Below are 21,991 nucleotides of genomic sequence, written 5' to 3'. Positions count from 1 at the left end.
CTGGTAGCCTGATATAGACCAGAGACAAAAGCATGGATGAAACCCGAGCTTACCAGCCTCTTTTCTGTTACCATGACGACCGCAGCAGGAGGAAAAAAAAAAGGCTCAGAGGACCTTTGGCAAAATGCTCCGCCCACTGGGGGGGAATTCACAGATCTAACCTGGCAACCTGGAAACCTGGCAACCAAAAATTAATATAATCAACTTATTTAGATGGCAACATGAAATAATGAGGTGGTAGCAAATTGACATTCCCCCAACCCTCTTTACTCGTACACCAATTCATTTTCATCCCCGTCCTTCGTGGCCTTTTCACGGCATGCAACTGGATGCGGTTCAGGGCGTGTTTCTGCTGCTGGCAGGTGAAGAAGCAGGTTGAACAGGTTCTTCCCTGAATGCCACTCTGTCGGGCCCTCCTCCCTCCCTCCTTCTCTTCCTTCTCTCTCCAAGCCGACTGCTGATTCACTCTCACATGTTGGCAGCTGAGTGAAGAGATTTTGTTGCCTGTGCACCTGTTCTCATCTGATATAGCCTAAGAATAAGGTAAGGATTTACTGAGGGAGGGTTTTATTTATTTATTTATTTATATTTTTGTCTTTCCAATTCACAGCAAACGTGTGAGGCTAAAAGCTGTCGGGAATATGCTTTTCAGGACCATATTTACTGTTATTTTTTATGAATATTCACAAACCCCCTATCTTCATTCCACTTTTTGTTTTCACAGCGGCATTGTGTTTGATGATATTTGATTTGGTAGCTGTAACATTTACAGTTACACTTAACAATTGGCCGTACCCCGCAGGTTTTGTCACTGCTTCTTATTTTGAAAGTGTAAAAATAGAAGATTCAAAAACTGAAGAGCTTTTGTTTTCAACATGAAAGTAAGAAAACAAGTTGGTTGCTAGGTGCCACAACGTCACAACGAGTGACATACATACTTTAAGACTTTATATAACCTAGGCAGGGGGAATAAGTGGTTGCCAGTTTTTACAGTTAAGAGCCTTAGAGCGATGTTTTGTACATTTAAAAACTGGGATGGATGAACTATTGAGATCTTTTAATCCAGAGTACGCACACTTTAAGATCAAAAAAACCAATCAAAATATGGCCTAACCACACAAATGCATTGATAAGCAGAGTCAACAAAGAAAATTTTATTTTCTTCATACACTGTTGGGTAGGGCTGAGAGTTGGTTAAGAGTTCAACTGCTCTTAACCAGGAGTATAAACACAGCCTGAAACTTCTGCTGTACGCAGAGGTTGCGTTCCACATGAATGTAAAATAAATTACAGTATATTGAGGGGTGATAATAACTTCAGACAGCTAAAATGTCAGATAATTAAGAAGGATACGCTGTCGCCAGGTGTTTACAGGAATCACATTAGTGTCCCTTTCAGCCTGCGTGAGTGTGTCTGTGTGATGTTGATGAAGGCACGGCTGACTGAGCTGTTGAGATGATAGCTTGCGCTCTGACAGACTGGCATAGTGGGAGCTCTTTTCAACAGATGGCTTCTCTGAGTGCGAAGGGTCAGAAGCAAAATTCTCTCCCCGTTGCCGTGAACTTGCTGCTGCGCGAAGACTAGTTGGCGGGTCAAAATATTCTCTGGGCGCAGCTCACTGCTGTAATTTCTTTTTTTTTAATGATTCAGAGTAGTTGTTGTTCATAGCTATGCTCTGTGTCACAGCATCAAAGTGGGCATAGCTGGTTTGAAATTGCACGGCCCACATGTGCCATCCAAAGACACAATAGTGGTAGAGTCTGTGTCTGAACAGGTCAGCTGCACAATGTTTTTCTATGTTTTTTTAAAGCGAGTTGACAATCACCAATAATACTCTGGTCTTTGCATTATAGAGAAACTACTTCCATGCTGATTGTGTGCTCATTTGAACATTGAACAATCAAACAACAAAACAGAACAGTGACGCTGCTGAGCTGCTTGTAAAACTGGTTCCACATTAACTGGTTTCCTTTACACGAGCTTCTCAAGATGCCTGCAGCGTAATTAGACTTTTATCCTCCACAGAGTGCTCAGTTGAGAGCTGTTGTCTTAAAATTGATGGTGTACGGGAAATGTGGGGAGAAAGAGGAAGGATGAAAAGTTCACACAGTATTCCAAAATCCATCAAGCGACGGGAGAGGCAGGAGATGCATTAGTGTGTCACTTAAAAGCGCCACTTTGTTATTTTCCACCGCTGCAGTGTTATGAGCTCTAACTTGTTCCCGCCATTCTGCTGCTGGACTGAAACATTTTTTTGTGTGTGTTGCACGATCGGCGAACACGAATGAGCCCGATTGATCCTGCGGCAGGCTGAAAAAGCAAAACACACACGTTTCCCGCCCCCCCCCATTTGTTTCTCGGAAAACAAAAAAGACCAGCACGAAAACAAAGTCGTCGGATGATAACAAGCTTGTCGAAAAGCTAACCAGCGATTGAACAATCCCTGGCTGATTGTGAGTTGTCAGTCAAAACAACTGAGCAGTGCTATTTTAAAGCTAACATCAGCAGTTTCAAGGAAATACAAACTGTATTCAAAACATAACGAATATACACGCTTGGGTTTTCCTTTTTGCCAGATTATCAATCCCGATGAGCTAAAAACAAAGTACTTCCTTGATGTTTTTAGCACCTTTGTTGAACATGTCAAAACAGGTAAAACCGGAAATGTGAAATTCCCAGATTTGCAAGTGAAGCCTCTGTTGCTCCAGGCGCCAATGTTACACACTGTACACTGAGCCTCTCGTGCTGATTATAACAAGCATGAATTTAGAACAAAGCAACTGATCAACAAAGTGACTCACAGCAAGAGTGCCCTGTAGGGATTTGCAGTCATTTGTGTACTGGAGTGAAGCCGAGGGGAGAACACATAGCTCACAGGGCACTCGCACAATTCACACTGTCAAAAAGCCACAGATCTCACCAGAGATGGTGTCGGGGCTATGCAGACATCGTAGGGGATGACTGCTTAGAAATTTGCCAACAAGCTCCCGAATGTGCCGCGTTCACAATGCTGTCAGCTGTCCGTTGAGCAGCTCTCTGAAAGTCAGGTGGTGGCGTGGAATTCAAGGATTTTTATTATGACTCATGTCAGTGAAGCTGACCTTCACCCCTCAAGCAGGTGTTTTGGTTGCATTTTGGAAAATGCGGGGAAGAAAAAAATCAGGCTAGAGATGTTTTGTTGTTGTTGAGTCTTCCAGTGTGGCCAGGCGGACTTTGAAGGCTGTGATGAACACACATTTAGCACCTGTGGGTCCTTCCTGATGGTGCTTATACTCAGCAGGTGGTAAACAGACTTTTCAGACGCTCAAAGAAAACAGGGGGGGAAGGAAATAACAGAAAAGCTGTTTTTCATCCTTTAGCTTTTATTTGAATCAAAAATTCATTTTGTGTCCAACTTCCAATCTCCCTATGTTTTGAAGAAAAAAAAAAAAAACACATTAAAGCAACAAAAATAAACAGCCCGTCGGGAACATGTCTGTCAATGTGCAATTTAACAAAACTCTGGTAAAGTACAAGTGTAGAACTGGGAAAATGAGGACTTGTAATTGTTATAATCCACAATATTAATTAAAATTATCACTGGTTAGGTTAGGAACAATGCAATGTAAATGTCATGCATCTTTTTCTAATTATTCTAATAGCCCATGGTATATTAATGATTAACACAATTTGCCTATTATTGTAAATGAGTCTTCTTCATAATGTGTTATATCACTACAGTTTCTAAGTAGTGAGTTGATGGCAGCTCTACTGAAATGTTATCTTCCTGGACTATAGTTGAGATAGTAGTGCAGCGTTGAGTTAGACTGAAAGGAATAAAATATTTTCTTCATATCAGTGTTTACTGCTGTATGGCAGTATACATGACATAACACTCAACGCTACATCACATCCACACTCTTTTTAGAGGGGCAAGTTTGCTCGGCTATCGTTAGCTTTGATGCCCTTTTGGGAAATTTTACAATGCAAAATGGATAAATGTTGCAGCTGAGTTTTGATCGTGGAAAAAGCAGATTGCAAAGTAACTTTAAAAGTCGGGTCTCAATGTTTCTTGATGACGGATATTTATCTGCTGGAGGTGGCAGCAAGCAGCAGCTTTCAAAGAAGTGAGCAAGATGACCTTAAAGAAGCAACTCGCATGAAGGTGACCTCGATGAATAAATCTGCGACAAAATGAAAATAAAAATGATTTTCAAGGCAAAAAATAAAAATTCCAAAAATAGATGAACGAAATAAGTCTTCTAACAGAAGTTATGCAGCCCTCAAAAAACAAACAAACAAACAAACAAACAAACAAACAAACAAACAAACAAAACACTGAGCTTGGCAGTGACATCACATGATGGAGTGAGCTGAAGTTAGTGTCAGTATTAAGGTATACTCTCAACCAAATGTAGAAATATTGAAGTTGTCCTCATTGTTTTTGGACAACAACAGCAGACTGGGCTTTCCTTAAGACAGCCTGTCGATACAGCTCATCCAATGAAATTTCTTATTGACTAATACTTTTTCCAGACACTGACAAATTCTGTTCAGCCTCCTCCTTATTGCCATGGGCAGGTTGTCATATCATATGGTATTTGAGTTACTGAGTAGTTATTAAGGATACTTTCAATTAAGCTGACATAGTTAGTTGTGGCTAACTCCAAAGGCCCTTAACATCCTGTTAGGAATAATCTCTGATTAGCTTTCTTGTACAGACATATATACATACATATGCTACGATCATTACAGCTGATTATTATTATTATTATATCATTATTTATGTTTTTTCATGTGTTTCAGAGTAACAACAAAAGGGAAAATGAGACTTCTGCTCTTTCTCCTGCTTGTCCAAGCATTCCACCTGGCATCACTCCAATATACAACAGACTCTCCAGGGAGAACGATTGATAAGAGTTGGTTGCGTGCACGAGGCAAAATTCCACAAGGAAGTGAGAATGCTACAGTTACTAAAGGAAACGATGAGGGAGCTGATGTTACAGAGTCAAATAATGACTACAGTGGGACAGCATCTGGCTCAGTGGTACCATATTCAGGAGAAGAGGAAAACAGTGGAAATGAGAAATGGGAGGATCAGAATGTTACCACCACGACCCTGAGTCCTGAAGTTCAAAACGGTACGATCGAGCTAACCGAGCTGCCGCCGACCACAACCACAGATCCCACAAACACAAGCCAGATCAACATGACGGAAACTGAAGGGGAATTTAATAAAACGCTGACCCCGCGAAACTCCACCAGCTTCCCAGATTACTCTAATCGCACCGATTTAGAGTCACAAACCTCGGTTCCAGAGACCAACACTACAGAAGAGCACACAACAACCAGCACAACAACTCTGACCACAAAAGCGGTGCCAGGGATGAACGCGACAACCACCACATCTTCACCTACAACGGTGTTTCTTCCCGACGTCCCGGAGACTACAACTGCTGCTGCTCCAAACACGCCTGAGAAGGTCAACAAGACTGACAAAAGCGCGGGCTTAGCGGGCAGCTCCGATACAGGTACAGGTGCAGTCTGCGTAACAGGATCTGGTCCACATTTGTGTGTCTGATCCTGAAGGCAAAAGGCAGATGGACAGTCGGAGAATATGCTGTCTGTGTGAAAGTTTTAGAAGATTTTGACTTGACTTAGTTAATGCGGGTTGAGACATCAGAATAAGATCCATGAGGCGGCAAAGGAGGATTTAAAAATAGCGGTGACCTCTATGCTTGGTGCTCATGAGGAAAATATTATCATGTCATATGTTTAACAAATTGCTTTTTTACATCCCTTTCCTGGCCCATATTTGCCAGCATCTATTTTCCCACTGGAAGAGGACAAATACTCCTTTTTTCAAAAGCAAAGGTTGGATTGGGTTTCAAGTCCTATCGAGGTGGCTGCTATGAGCAAAGGAGTCTATTACAACCACCTTCTCAGCCGAACAATGAAACCCTGTTTTAGGGGGGAAAAAACTTGAAAGAGAGAGCGAGGGACTGAGGTCAGAGATACTTGTGCTGTGTCGGTGAAAGGGCGTGAGACTAGACTTTGGTGTCGACCACCAGATCAGGAAGACAAGACTGGAAAGGAAATTTATATTTCTTAATCAGTGCGTAAGCTAATAGAAGACCACAGTACAAAAAACAAAACCTTTGCAGAGCTGCTGCAGTGGGGATTAAAATGACACAGCTCGTGGACAGATGGGACAGTAGGACATAACACTAACAGATGATGGCAATAGGCAGCAGGAAAACAGATGTGAAATTGTGGGCAGCACAAAATGATAAAAAAAAGCTCCATAGTTATCATGACAGGAACAGCATGTGCACAGAAACTGTAGAAAAGCACAGAGTACAGATAAACAGTCTATATGTAAGATCCCACAAGGCACCTTAGCTTTCTCTGACACTAACTGACAATTAGCTAATCACCTCACTTACTCAGCTACAATCCATACAGACCTGTTAGTAACTCTGTGTGGGAAATGCCTGTGGGAATTACCTAATAATGGTGTGGATGACATGGGTAGCTTTTAAGGATATCCTAGGAAAATACTGAGCTTTTTCAAGGTTTCCAGATTCATCCTAAAGAGAACATGACGTGTATCTGTGCCAAATTTCAGAGCAGTCCAGTTCGTAGTCGTTGATCGTCCATTCAGTAAAACTTTGAACAACTCTCTACACAATTTTAGACAAACTTTATTTGCCTGTGTTTGTACATTTTTGTCATCATGAGATGAAAATGTAAGAAAAAACTGATAACTTGCAGTTCAATTTGTTTGCCAACCTTAAAAGGTTGCGAGCTAACTAAAAATAAATTCCCAGCAGGAGCAACAATTGCTAAAATCTTTATTTCCACCTACGTTTCATTATGTTTACTTTAAAGTGAAATAAAAAAAAAAAAGATGACAAGAATAGAAAAACACTTAATGAAACAAGTCTTGTGGTTCAGCCTGCCTTGGATTAGGGGTAAATTGATCCTAGCAAGTCTGTCAATTGAGCCGTTTCTAGATGAACAAAGTCACTGAATTATTTATGTGTGAGCCCTGACAAAATACCACTCGAGTATTTCTCTGTCAAAGGATGTTGAAGACGATTCTATCACTTGCAAAAACAATTATTTTCCACTGCTGTTGCCTTGGACACATACATTAAAATAGAAGAGCAGCAAACATTTATGTCATATACAAATAAAACCCAATTTTTTTGAAAAAACAACAACAACAAAAAGTCAATAGGCTAGTTATTGTTTCACAGTTTCCATTTAAACAGTTGTTATATATAATTTAACGACAACTTGAATGCTATTCATGAAGTATTCAGCCAAATTTCACCACATTTAGATTACGATCACAACCTGCTGCCTTAAAATATTCAAATGTATTCCAGAAATTATCATGAATTTGGCACGTTAATTGCATTAATTATCACAGCGTAAATTATACAATTCTGAATAATTGTGATGTATCACCATGCAATGTGTTGCGGCTCCGAACGCAATTTGAAAAACACATTTTAGCCATAATTAGTCGACAATTATCCCTCAAAGATGCCAAACGATGTAAATAATTTCTTGTTGACAAATTATCTGTGACTCTCTCCCACCCCCACAACCCTTCACTCCTCAGACGAAGGTTTCGCAACAGATCCCCAGATCAGTAAACGACACAACGCCTGGGGAGCAGTGCTGGGAACAGCCGTGGCTGTGACATTTGTGGGACTGGTGGCCTTCGTAATCCTGAAGAAGAAACAACAGAAGGCCTTCTCTCACAGGAAGCTGGTTGAGGAGTATCCTTCCGAGCCAGGTATGTGTGTTCCTTCGCGCTATAAAGTAACAGATCGTTCGCTTTAATCAGGGTTGCCGACTTGATAGCTATCGAAAGACTCTCATATTTAATAAAACGTCTGGCAGCAGACTATTAAATTATGCCGAGAAATGTAGTGCTGAGATAAAACTGTGCTAAATATGCCTTTGTCAGTGCTTCATAATGAGCCACTATAACTCACTTATCCCCTCGTATTTAAGGTAACTGGCTGCTGGATAGTGCCGCAGTCCCTTTTACAAAAAGAAAAAAAAGTTGGCTGTTTAACATAGTGACAAAAGAGAGAGGCGCTGCTCTCTCTTACTCTCTCTCCCTTTCACATACATACACACACACACACACACACACACACAAGTGCATAACTAATCCTGTTTTAATAAGGCAACCCTCCCATAATAAGGTAACCTCACCATGCAAAATAGGATCATGTACTATGATAGTTTCTAATCTGTTGCTTTCCTGCCATGAACTTAGAGGGAAACAGCACTTTGTTGTCACAGTTCCCCTACACGCCCTTGTACATAACCTTCCTTCATCTCCAGTTAAATTCATTAAAGTGCACACAGATATGCACGTGGGACTCATGACTGCACAGGCGATTAGCTGGCAAAGTGCGTCTAGTGAAGGCCGGCTTGAAAATGTACCTGCACTTTCCAGATGAGTCACATTCCATCTTAAGCCATACACCCACGACAATGTAAGAGAAACAGGGTGGCAACTGAAAAACATATACTCTTGACAACACCCAACATTGTTAAAAGAAACTCCTCTGGTAACAAAGGCAGAGTTACAAAATGGAAAGGAAGAAAACCTCTTTGGTCACGCAGTCGCTCAGTATTGCGCAGTATAACTCGAAGAGTGTAGAGCACTTGATAAACTGCTTGGCAGTTCACCAGTAAAGTGACGTGATATGACTGCCTACTTGAGGCCCATGTATGTAAATTATGCGCTTAATGCAAACAAGCCCACAAGCTTCATGTGCAGAAATGAATGATTAAAAAAGCTCGCGAGAGGCAAGAGGTAGCCAGACACTGCGGGTCTGTGTGCTTGTTCCTCTATGGCTGTTATCATCCAATAACCTTGCTAGTACTGCTACCCCTCGCTTGAAAGCTAAAGCAAGAGTTGTTTTCTGCATGTAGTGTCTGTATCTGTGTGTGGTAAACTGTCATCAATTGTACATGTGAGCCAGAGAGTCTCAGGCTGAAGAAGCGTTTTTGACCTTGCAAAGACAGTGTTTTTCTTCCCCGGGATTTATTTCAGTGATAGAAACATCAAGTGTTCAACTGATCTCAGTGTTGTCATTGATGTCAGTGACATTGCCTCATACAGGTATCAAATATAATTTATGTGTTAACACATTGCCACAATCTACCCAGGAGTGGACAGACCAGCAAACTCATCTCAAGGTCAGACCATTTATTCCCCAGCAAAAGCAAAATTGCAACAACCCGTCCACCAAAAAACAAAAGTTGACCATTATATGTGTTATTGATGAAAGGGTTTTCAAGTCAGTCTGACAGGTCTGTGGGGGTACATGAGATTAAAAAAAAATGGAACTGGTGATTTTTAGAATCGCTTACACAACACAAGTTGAGTAAGCGGTATAGCCCCAAGTGTCACTTTAGCCCTGGCCTTTACAACCGCTCCTTCTCTTCTTAGACTCTTCGTTTGCACAAGCAAAGCAACTCCAGAAAACAACACAAGTAATATAAACCCAACATAAGATTGTTTAGGATTTATTACCTGTCCTTCTTGCTACACTGAGTATATTTTCACAGCAGATCCTTAAGGGCTGGCGACATTATCTCTGTGATGCAGTTATTTTCAGGTTAAGTGTAATTTATGTCTTAGGTGTGTCCACTTACCTTCGATCGATCTTATTTATTAATCGGAGTTAGGTGTAGTGATTTCCTATATAATGCTCCATGGTACTTGTAGGTGCAGAGGAAAACAATTATTCAGCAGGGACAATAGCAGCACATTCAGGAAAAGAGCTTTGTGTTATTGATTTTTGTTAAGGTTATTTCAAAATGGAGCCTCGAGAAGAGAGCTCTTGCTCTTTGCTTTTAGGGTATGTTTTTGCTGTCAAAGCCACTGTGTAATGGTAGTGTGTTAATAAATCAGTAGACTGCTCCTTTCTGTGTACTTGGTTATCTTATGCTAAAAATAAAAGCATTACAACAGAAAACCTAGGAGTCAAAGACATAGGATTGGACCACTGACAGCGGTCTACTCTTTAATCTTCCACTTAAACAAGTTAATTAGAGTACTTCTCTTTTTGCAAAAGACAAGGTTTATGCTATAAATATTTAATATTGTCTACTTTCCAGTTCTCAGATTAGACAGCAGTGAGCCTATGGACTTGAAGTTTGGTGCCTACTACAACCCAGGAGTACAAGGGGACACCATCCAAATGTCCAACCTTCCAGGACGCCGTTGAAACTACAAAGTCATGAACTCCCTTTCAAAAAACGTTTGCCAGCTATGATTATTGGCATTCAGTAGACAGCTTACTGTCTAATGTGTGGATTTTTGTAAATAAGATGGTCTGAGAGTGGCATTTGTGGATGGGAATTACAAAGTGAATTATGTAGGTCTCTTGTCAGCCACAGATGATACTTATGTCAGATTATGTATTACGTTAATCAGATTTTCTGTATTTAACTAGGAATCACTGAAGGCAATCCATCTGAGTACACCGAGAAAGCCAAAATGAGCTGTTAGCCATTTATGTGTGTTGCCAAAGGGAATCAAAGACAGTCTTTCCTAATGAAGAATTTGCTTTGCAGTCAGTGAACAATGTCAAAATCAAAAGTTTTTGCCTTACTTTTAAACATATTTGTGTGAATGGCACCAACAGAATTCAGTTAATCACCAGCAAAACAGAAACATTAGCATAAAAGCACATCAAAGCACAACGAGGTTCCAGCTGATGCAAAATGTTTGAAAAAAAAAAATAGCACTGATGTCCTGCCGTCTAAATAGCAGACGACACAGCTGGCCTATCGAGGCCTTTTCAACAAAATTCAGAAGCTGTGGTGAACAATAACATTATCCATATCGCCAATCACATGCTGTTACAGCATAAGGTAGGCAATAAGCAGTTAAATTCAAACTGTGCTTTTCAGATATTCCACAACTGGCAGTCAGAGTCAGAGAATTGAAGCGTCAAAGCCAAAGACTTCAGTTTGTTTTCTACACACTAGTGACTGAGGGGGAGGGAGGCTGGGTGCTGCGTTGTTATTCATAGGCTGAGATTTTGGTATTCTGGAAGGGAACTGTGTATTTGGTCTTCGCACTACTCAGAAGCAACAACTATATCAACATAATATACCACTTAAATCTTCTGACCTCCAGGTGTCCAAACACAGATTTGACTTTCTCGTAGTGACTGTGTGCACATCGGTACATACTGTTTACCTGCAGCATAACCACAGCAAATTTAGAAAAAAGGCTATCGTCATTATTATTATTATTTTTATTCTTCTATAATTTTGCTTCAGAAAAAAGCATCTCTTATCTAACTGCTCCACTGTGGCTGGACAATAGGTAGCTATTAACTCCATTCTGTATGTATCGAATGCAACTGTACAAGAAAATCTAACAATATTGCTTATTTCTACACTGGTTCTGTTAACACACATGCTTTTTTAAAGAAAATAAATCCAGATATATACATATCTTTCAGCTCATTCAGTCCTTTCACTCATCATTACCTGAGTGACACCAACACTCAATCAATATGCTTCCTTTCTATGATTGATATGTACCTCAGCTTTGCCCTAATAGTCAATAGACAACTGTCGCACACGCACACACACACACACACACACACACACACACACACACACACACACACATGTAAATATATACATATATACTGTGGTTAGTTCAGCAGACATGTTGGGTCTGCTTCCTTCCTCTCTAATTTTACACATCAATCAGTGCATGAAGCATTTTTCCTGAGTCAGAGAAGCGAGTTTAGCATTGCAGTATTAAACAAGGCAATGCAGTTGGATTATTGGAGAATTCGACATGGGTTGTGATTGCTTGTAAATTATACGTAACTGGATGATGCTTTACTAAATAAACAGCCTTCCCAAAACTGTCTCTGTTTCATGAGTTTGCATAATTGCCTTCAAATGTGTGTAAAAGACATACAAATTGTGTTTGCTTTCATTATAAAACAAGTCATTCCATGCACGCACAGACATAAGAGTCAGTATTAAGAATGTTGGACAACAAGGGCGTCCTTCTTTCATCACAAAACTTGCTCGGTCTCTTTTAATTAACAGCAACAGTTTAGGATGTGATTGTTTGGCAGGGTGCTCAAATCAATTAACTGAGGCTAAGTCCTTGATAAAGAATGTGTACACATTTCTTTGGGTGGTATAGACAGGTTAATTTTACTTCCAGCTGAGCCAAATTAATTCAAATGAAATGAAATGATTGCTATCTAAATTGAGGCCATTTTTTTTTAGTGGCTAAACTGAAATTTTTTTTTTCCAAGTTAACTTGCAGGAAATGAGTTTAACCTACAAGCCAGGCCTGTTGTAATAACTCAAATCAGTGCCTTCTTATCAGATGAGCCTTCTACAACAGGTTAATCGCCAGTGGTGAATTACGCTAAAGTCCTGTTATTGTTATTTAGCACAGTCATTGACCACAGGGTTGGAAAGACAAAACCAGAGCAGATGTGTCAGGACCAAATACAAATATTTACATACTTCCAAGGTGAAAATATGTGTTCACTCCTGTATTTCACAAAGACATCATATTTATTTCTAGTGGTAAATGGTTAATGGACCGCATTCAAGGACATGTGAGGTGCTTGTCTTCTATCAGGAGCAATTTGCAGTTCAGCATCTTGTCTAAGAGCACTTCAGTGTTGACAGGAGGCGTAGGGTGATTGAACTACCCTCTGATTAGTGGACAATACACTCTACCACTTGAGGTCTTGATCTGGGACTTTTCAGTATTTAATTAATTTCACTTCTGAATTGGACACTCAGCTTTGCACCCTTGAAAAACCCTTAGCTAGCCAGGCCCCTGTTGCCGGTGCAGCCGAAGGCAGTGTAGTGGTACACTAGACCAGCAGTCCCCAACCCCCGGGCCTCGGACCGGTACCGGTCCGTGAGTTGTTTGGTACCGGGCCGCGAGAGTTGAGGCTCAGGTGTGAAATGTATGGTTTTCAGGGTTTTTATCGGTTTTCAGCGTTATTTTGTTATCGTTTTGATCGTTTACTCGGTTTTCCTTGGTCTTTTCACGTGCGTTATGAATAAATTTTCTTTTTTTCGGTACCGGTACTAGTTTTATTTTGTTGTATTTATTAGGGCTGCTCAATTAATCGAATTTTAATCACGATTACGATCTGGGCTTTCAACGATCATTAAAAATGACTGAGCCGATTATTAGCCCCTCCCTCATGCTTTACTCTCGCGCTGCTCCGTGTGGTAAATCAAGCGCACCGCTCTGCATTTCGAACACGTGTCACAACAATTAAGAGCAGCGGTCCCCAACCTTTTTTGCGCCACGGACCAGTTTATGCCTGACAATATTGCTTGGCCAGGGATACCCATGCCATGAAGCTCCTGGCATACAGATGTGGTGCTGATGCTGCAATGCTGGAGGAGGTTTGCAGTTACTGAGTCATCAGAACATTGGGCACTTTCGAGTATCTCACATGAAACCACTTCCTGTGGTTCCTAAATGCCTCCACTTTATAATATCACCACTGACAGCTCATTGTAGAATGTCTTTGAGGGAAGAGATTTTTGAGTTCTTTACAGCTCTTTCACAAATGTTTGTAAAGGCAAACTGCATGACTAGGAGCGTGACACTTGTGGCAATGGGACCGAAAACACCCGAATTCAAAGATTAAGAGACTGTGTGGCCTAACACTTTTGCCTATATAGTGTACATTCCAACATCGGCACAGGCGGATGAAACCTCCGTTCCTGAAGCCAGGAAAACAAACAAGCTCTGAAGTCATTCAGTGTGGCTTTGATCCACAGAAGTGCATACAAAATAAATTATCTGTTAGCATAATCATATTCTATCTTCCCCTGTTTCTTGGATTTATCCTGTTACACTGCTTTTCTGCTGACACTGAAAAGTCTGCCTCTCATAAAAAGTCATGTTTCTGAGGTGAACCCTGTTAATTATTTACACTAACCCCAATGAAGGATCAGTCCAAACGGTGGCTTAGGCACTTCTATATGTACTCCATGTTGTGATTCAAATGATGGGGTAACATAAAGAGTACCCAGACTAACTGCTGTTGCCCCAAGTTTTGGTCACACTGATCATATAGCAAACAAATGGACAGGCATGTTGGGAGCAAAGCTGCGTAAGTCCGAGAATCAATACCCAACAATGTGTTTAAGTAATATTAATATAAATTTAAAATTGTGTTGAGAAACAAGTGTAATATTTGTAAGCCTAAGTAAGTCTAACTACCTCCCACTCTTAGGTGAAAAGACTTGAAATAGTGATGTTTGATATTTTTTAAACATTCACCGCTGAAATTTAAACACTGAGGGGACAGATGAGCTAAGGTTTGTCTTTGTGAGAGAAGCATAAACATGTTCCAAAAGGACTTGTTGTACCATCCTTGCAACTTTACATCACTTCAGTAAGTTGCTGCCAATGTGAAATTACTCACTTCCAGCAGTGACATTGGTTTCACCACTATTCAGGAAGTGTGTTATTTACTTTGAAAAGTGAGTCAGTTTACTGTTTATGTAAGACATGTCCTCACATAAAAGGTAAGCAGGATCTGAATTTTAGTTTTACTTTTATGTCATATATGCAAGAAACTATTACAGGTTTATTATTTCTTTCTTTATAATAAGCCACACAGATCCGTGTGTACCACACATGATGGTGAAGGCATGCCATTATTTGGAGCATCAGCATATCCAAACAGATTTCGCATTCCCAGTTTTAGTTAGTAGCTCGAAAGAATGGCAGGGAGAGGTGGCATATGGAGGCTGATGTGCAGCTGTTGTTTCCGTCTGAGTTGCCAAACTTGCCTCATGAATCCTCAGAGACAAATCCTGGAGAAAGAAGGAACAGCTGAAACTGTAGTCTGACAAAATATTCAAACACCTGAAGCTACAGTACCTGCCACTCTCAGGATATAGTGTTATCTTCATTTGGAAAATTTGAGAGCAAGATTAAAAAAAATTAATTCATTCTTAGCCCTTGAAATACTTTCATTGAAATAAACAATAGAAATGTGAAATTCCAGCTTCAGTTTTGTTCTTTGCACTTATAATCATGTTGCACTACTTCATTTATTAATTGATAATTTATCCTTTTCTTCCTATATGTTTTACCACTACATGCTATGAGCATTAATATGTCCATGTCACAAAAACAAAACAAAAAGTAAACTGGGAGGGGTGAAAATGCCTTTACCCCATAAGGTTGACAATATGAAATAAAGGGTGTATCAAAAAGAATCCTCCGATTTCAAAGTGCTTTAATTCTGCACCCATTTGCCAGTAACAATCCAAACAAGAGAGGGAGCAGATTTGTGACTTTCATGTGGTTCCTGGTTGGTAGCATAACAACTTCAGTGACTCCAGACATGCTTGCAAAACTATAGGACATTTGGCTAACCTGTGCACATATACTGTGCATCCAGAGGGGGACACATTGAGCACTTGCGATCATCAAGTTTGGTATATAAATCTTTATATTCAGCCATGTATTTTAAAATTTGTTACAAGATTCTGTCCATTACCATATTTTTCAAACTATAAGGCGCACTTAAAATCCTTTAATTTTCTCAAAAATCAACAGTGTGCCTTATAATCTGGTGCACCTTATGTATGAATTCTAGTTGCGCTCACTGACCTTGAACCGATTTCATGTGTTACACAGCGCTCAAAAATCTATCAAAATGTTTAAGTACGACTTTGGTAAGCTACGAAGCCGCATCGCTTGATGGATTGTCGGAGCTTTACGGCTACCGCAGTCAGGAGCCTCGCGGAGTAATACATACTGTGCTTCAACATAACATTATGGTGTGTGTATAAGGACCCCAAAATGGCACCTGTTACCATGCTTACAAAGCGGATTTCAAACTCAAGGCTATCAGTCACGCAGTAGAACATGGGGATGGAGCAGTTGCAAGAGAATTCAAAATCAGAATTTGATGGATTTGTGGATGAGGAATGAACTGAAAAAGTGAGTGTATTGTTCTGTATTTTATGTGTTACAACTGAACAATGTTGAAAGTTATTGTGAATGAGTTGAACTTTGACTTATCTTAATGCGCATTATAGTCCGGTGCGCCTTGTAGTCCAAAAAATACGGGACTTTAAAAACAGCCTTTTGAAATTGGATTCTTTTTGACACAGACTGTACACTAAGTTTGTTTTTATGTTTTAGCTTCTGTGAAGCACTTTGTGATTTTTATCTTGAAAGGTGCTATACAAATAAAATTTTACTTAAGTAAAGTCACCGCAATGCTGATTCCACCTTCTGTGTTTAGGGCTGGAAAAATACTGTGTGGCTTTAAATTCTGTATGAGCTGCAATCAGAAAAAAATCAGAAAAACTCATAAAAAGCAACAATCTTGCCCGATTATATTTTGATCACTGTCTCCTTTAGGACTGTTTCTATACACATTTATAACTGCTTCCTGTGTTCTATGTTCCTTCTGACTGCACTTATGCAATTTTGCTGAATTTCCTTCTCTTTCATCAAAGCGTCAACCTTCCAACTTGAGTTTTATTTGGGAGAAGAGGACAAAGTCGTAGGGAGCCAATCCTGGTGGTGTTGGTGTGTTTTCAGTTGTGCCAAAAATCCTCCCGCAAACCTGGCATAGCAATGGGAATATTTTATATGTTGGCATTCATGTGGTGCAGAAACGATATGTGTGAGTTGAGAGCAGTACATGTATCCGCCATAAAAGGTTTTGCTCTTTAACACAAGTCCCCGCAAATCTGTTATTTAGCAACAAGCAAAGCACACAAACATTATGCAACACTTATTTGAACAAGCTAATGGGAATTTTGATCTATTATTTACTAGCAGATCAAGATTCACTTACCCTAACTTTGGCAATCAGGATAACTGGTCACATAAAGCCGGTAATCAGCATTCCCGATCTTGGTATGAGCATGTTCACATGAAAGAATTATTGATAAGTGTACTTGCAGCAGAGCAGCTTCAAAGAAAGATGAAACAATGTTATAGGAAAAATATGAAGACATTAAACACAGAATACAGACTGAAAGCAACACAGCTGCAAAGGGCAAAGCAGCAGTGTGAGTGTGTCAGAGGAAAAGCACCGTACAGTAATATAGTATTAAAAACACACACTCTAGAGCAGGGGTGTCAAACTCAAATACACAGTGGGCCAAAATTCAAAACTGGAACAAAGTCGCGGGCTGACATTAATATTTATTGAAAAAAAAAATCTTCCTCCAGATATAAGGATGAATCTTTTCTTATGGACTCAAATAAGTTTTGCTGGAAAACTGAATATGGAACAAGCAAAGCTTAATACTAAACAATATATATATTAGCTGTATAATACCAGTAGGCCAGCTCTAATAGTAATTTGGTATGGCTTCGCGGGCCAAATGTAATTAGGCTGCGGGCCAAATTTGGCCCGCGGGCCAGAGTTTGACACCTATGCTCTAGAGGCTTTGGTCAGTAAGAGATGATGTATTAATACATTTGAAACTAAGAAAGAAAGAAAGCCGGCAAAATGCAGGTAAAATGCAGACTGTATGAGTTAACAGACTTGAATCAATATCACAACTCTGTCATTAAGACAGAGGATGGATTATAATCGAGTATTTCATAAAATTATTGTTTAAAGGACTTTTTTATTTCCTGAGCTTCAGAATCAGTGATGTTTAACCGGCACAGGGAAAAAGTGTTCAAGGGTAAGCATTAAATATAAAAACAGAAAGGATGAGGTCAACAAGTACAGTATCTATCTATCTATCTATCTATCTATCTATCTATCTATCTATCTATCTATCTATCTATCTATCTATCTATCTATCTATCTTCTTTTCCTTTCTTTTCACATTATTTAAAAACTTTTCAACCTCCTAGGTTGCACAGAGGTCACAGAGATTTTTCATTAATGGTGATGCTATTTTGATTAAGTGATTGATCGGTAGATCATTATTTCAAAGCAGGTGTTATTTCCTGCTACAGAGCAGGTGAGCTTTGCAGAATAAGTTACCAGGCGATATATCAGAAAACCTATCGTCAGCCCTGAAATTAGCTGGATAAGAAAAAAAAATCTTCCTTAATAGTACAGACCTCAGACCTGATGTTATGTACAATCACTGATGATAATACGGTGAGCATGCTGATGAGCAAACTGCTGTTATTATGAAAAATATCTGATTATGAGTAAAAAAAAAAGTACTTGTGTCTATTCTGGCAAACCATGTTTAAGGCAAATCCATGGGGAATTATCATTGTGAGTATAATATCCCCAGACGTATGTTATAACAACATACCGTATGCATGCATGTGCGTATGTGAAAGCGTTGTTTTGCATTTTAAAGGTGCATTTACTCCTCACAATGTTGTGCTATGAAAGAGATTCCTGGGGTGTATATGAAAACTAACTCAACAGCTTATGACACACAGAGAGAAATGAGGCCAAACAGCAGGTTAACATTCTGCCTCTGTCGCTGTCTTCCTGCACAGGTCGGTTGCTCTCTGTAGCTTATACATTACCCATGTGTCTAACGGGGTACTGTCTGTCAGTGATCTTTCCACACCGGTCGCCACTGCTGTTGGGTCACTGGGGTGGATCTGAAAGGTCAGCATCTGCCTTTAAACAAATACGAGAGCGTTTCCAAATATACAGATGAGACAGGGGAGTGATATTTGCCCATACAGGCAATGAATATTGAGGAGCACCGTGAAAAACAAGAAGGATTTTTATTTCACTTATGCAAACTAAGACGCCTGGGAATTGTTGGAACAGTGCGGTGGTATTCAAAGCCAATACATTTTTGGACAATATACAGGCACTGCCGCTAGGTACAGAAACGCTTGACTTTCACTTAGCCTTCACTTCACTGAGCCTTACTGACATTAAACTTACATTTACTGGGAGTAGGCAAGCACACAACAAATAAGCATATATCGCAGAGACAGTATTTTTCCTCCTGTGAATGCAAGATTAAAATTGTAGTGGAGTCTCAGATAAACATCAAGGGCGAAGGAACAACAAGCAGCTCACTGTGACTGCTCATAAGGTACCTAATTTAATCATTTCAGATGCTAAATCTTGGCAATAAAGTCAGTTCCTTTGCATGAGAAGTTTTCTGTTATTGTCTGTCACCAGTGAACTGCCTTTCTACATTTTTTTAATAAAACCAAACACTTCCTGCAAATTTATCACACAAAAAAATGGTAAATATAAATAAAATGAGGGTCAGTACAATCCAATACAGAGGAGAAGTTGAATTTCATTGACAGCATCCGTAGAACAGCTGGAGTAAGAATTGTGGCTGACGTAATACAACAGAGTACCAAAAGTATATCTGCAATGTAGTGTTTTCTGCTCTGTTGCCAGTTATTGCTGTAACAATAACATAATGAATAATAATAAAGCTCCAGGAATTAGTTATTTTTTAGAAATATGTTGATTAATACACCTGTTTATGTCATAAATCTTATATAAATGACTAGCTCTGACCTAACACTCATGTTAGACATAAACATATTATGCCTACCATTCAGTCCACCTCTTGTTGTGGTGTGGTGGCCTAATTGCTCTAATGATCCAGAAAGCTATGACAGCGAGTGCATAAGCCCCTGGTTGAGACATCCAAGCTATACAGGTTAAGGGGTTGGGATAGAGCTTACACTTCCCAGCCAGAAAACCCCTCAAAACAATGTCCAAGACTCTTTACAACTCTACACAAGAATAAAGGAACCAGTATCCATACAGTCCCTGAGTAGGAAATGGGGTTTCTAAGGAAGCCTACAAATAACATCACTAGACAAGCTCTGACCTGGAATCCATTGGGAAAGACAAAGAGAGGACACCGCAGGAACACATGGCACAGGTACAGTGACACAGAAACGTAGAGAAACTGACATGCATGGAAAAGACTGCCCAGAGCCAAGTGCGCTCGTGGGGAATCATCAATGGCTTATGGCCCTCATGGGGCAAAGAGGCTTAGGAAGATACACATTATTCAGAGTGAACTGACCTTCTGAGGTTACATACGGGTGTGGTTGTGCTGGGGATTATGTGAGTGTGGGAACTGGTATAAATGACAAAAAACAATAAATAAAAGAGAAAATATCAACTCAAAAAACATACTGTAACTCAATATATATCGATGTGCGCAGGGTCTACAAGGGTAAAATAAATTATTTTTGAAAGGTGGTGACCAAAAGAGTAACTGACTTTTTGTTGAACCATCATCCATCCTCATTTTCATCCAGTGTGGCCTTGGAGGCTGACATATGTTATGGTGTGGCTGGAAAGATTAGGACCCAATATGCAGGACTGCAAACTGGCACTGAACTCAAAATACAGCTTTATTCCGAGACTCGGGGGAAGGATCGAAAATATAAAAGAACTTAAACTGGGAAGATACCAGGAATTTGCTAACTAAGAAATTACTGAATGGAACTTTCAAGACACACAAGTGGGAATAAGGGCCAAAGAGAGACTGAAACAATATTTACATCCAGGTAATGAGTGAGGAAAGAGGAAAGAGGTGGAAAACACAGTAGTTGCAAATCAGGAATAATAAGACAAGAGGAGTTAAACTCAAAAAAACATGCACGAGACAAGAGGCTATCACAGCAAAACAGGAAATGTAACTAACACTGACAGAACTAAGACATGCAAACATCGGCGTGACTTTGTGCTGAACATTGGGGGAGGGGTCAAGATCTCTGTCTAAATAAATAAACCTGGGTAAATTGCCAGATGATTATATTGCTGGTAATACTGGAAATGAATAAGAAAACCAACAGCCTATTTATGTAAGATAATTCATAATTTTATTGGGGGGGTTATATTGGTTGAGATATGCATGGATGACTGTTCTACAGGAAGAGCTAGCCAACACTGTCATTAAAGGTACAGCAATAAATGTGTTAAACTCTAGTTAAAAGCTGTAAGGCCCCATTATCATAGCATCGAGAAGCCAAAGATATCAAGCCCTAACAGTCTGTCGCTTATAAAAATAGGTGATGTTGGGAAAGGCTTCTCGTTTCCAGGCTGTCAGTGCATCATTATGTTAGTTTTACCTGCTTTCATCGAAAGGTTGGGTCAGATTTCACAGAATGGAATATTAATGGGGTCAATGGCTGGCTGAAAGAGGTTTCAGCAGGTACTTTAAGTAAGAGTTTGATCTCTTAAAAAGGATAACTTGGCACGGGTCACTACGCTTTCTATCTTTTATACTAAACAAGTGGATCATTGTTTTTATGTCCCTTTGGAACTGATCTAAACAGAAAGACAGCTAAAAAAGAGAGACACAATATTAGGTATAGTATAGTTTGACAGGCCAAAGAACGATGGGTATATTATAATGATGGCCCTTTGCATAGTTAAATAGTTACTGATTAGTTTGCCGCGTCATCCTAAAATGATCATCCCAAACGATGTGTCCACATGTTTTAAACAATCTGAGTAAAGCTTGCCCATAAAACAAAGTAAGCTTGCAGTTTCACTGCAGTCTCTTGTGCTTTTTCAGAATAACTTGAAAAATGGCAAATTTTAGACTATGATGTTCTTCCGAGCAGCTTGTGTTTTTTTTGTGGGCAGATGTTTGCGCCGTGGACTTAAATGTCCAATATTTGCATCATTATTGCCTGGATTTTACTTGCTAAAGATCTTTAACTCAACTGCCAACAACAATCTAGAAGAAATCGTAGGATTGTTTACAGAAGATCATTTCAGGGAGGCTTGAGAAAACAGGTGGTAATCTCACATAAAACAGCACAGTGTGGTCATGGTGGTGTCTCATCACAGTCACTTTATGTGCTTTTTAAAATAAGGAAGAAAACAAATAGCCACCTTTATATTGGTTTAAATATATATATAAAAAATGCACTTGACACAAAATAACCTCTTTGACTCGATGTCTATTACTGCATATTTACTTTGCAAGAGAGAAATAAGGATATTGGAGATATGGTGATATGTAGAGTCAGGATGTCAGC

The 21,991-nt window shown here is 39.7% G+C and overlaps 1 protein-coding gene across 1 annotated transcript; it reads left to right on the top strand.

Annotated features, from left to right (window-relative positions):
• Positions 1-420: 420 nt before the first annotated feature.
• On the top strand, positions 421-11,915 carry muc15 (mucin 15, cell surface associated). The gene is made up of 4 exons (XM_040045538.1): positions 421-543; positions 4,786-5,510; positions 7,613-7,789; positions 10,138-11,915. The coding sequence occupies exons 2-4, from the start codon at positions 4,805-4,807 to the stop codon at positions 10,245-10,247; spliced, it is 993 nt and encodes a 330-aa protein (XP_039901472.1). The 5' UTR covers positions 421-543; positions 4,786-4,804; the 3' UTR covers positions 10,248-11,915.
• Positions 11,916-21,991: the final 10,076 nt, after the last annotated feature.

This window comes from Simochromis diagramma, unplaced genomic scaffold (genome assembly GCF_900408965.1).
Source record: "Simochromis diagramma unplaced genomic scaffold, fSimDia1.1 OVJJ01000079.1, whole genome shotgun sequence".
Classification (NCBI taxonomy): domain Eukaryota; kingdom Metazoa; phylum Chordata; class Actinopteri; order Cichliformes; family Cichlidae; genus Simochromis; species Simochromis diagramma.
This window is presented reverse-complemented; position numbering and strand designations above follow the sequence as displayed.

What these genes read in the sequence shown, in the direction of transcription:
- muc15 (XM_040045538.1), top strand. Translation starts at nt 4,805, where the DNA reads ATGAGACTTCTGCTCTTTCTCCTGCTTGTCCAAGCATTCCACCTGGCA. An exon ending in AGCGGGCAGCTCCGATACAG is followed by an intron (nt 5,511 to 7,612) that starts GTACAGGTGCAG and finishes TTCACTCCTCAG; the next exon opens with ACGAAGGTTTCGCAACAGAT. An exon ending in GGAGTATCCTTCCGAGCCAG is followed by an intron (nt 7,790 to 10,137) that starts GTATGTGTGTTC and finishes TCTACTTTCCAG; the next exon opens with TTCTCAGATTAGACAGCAGT.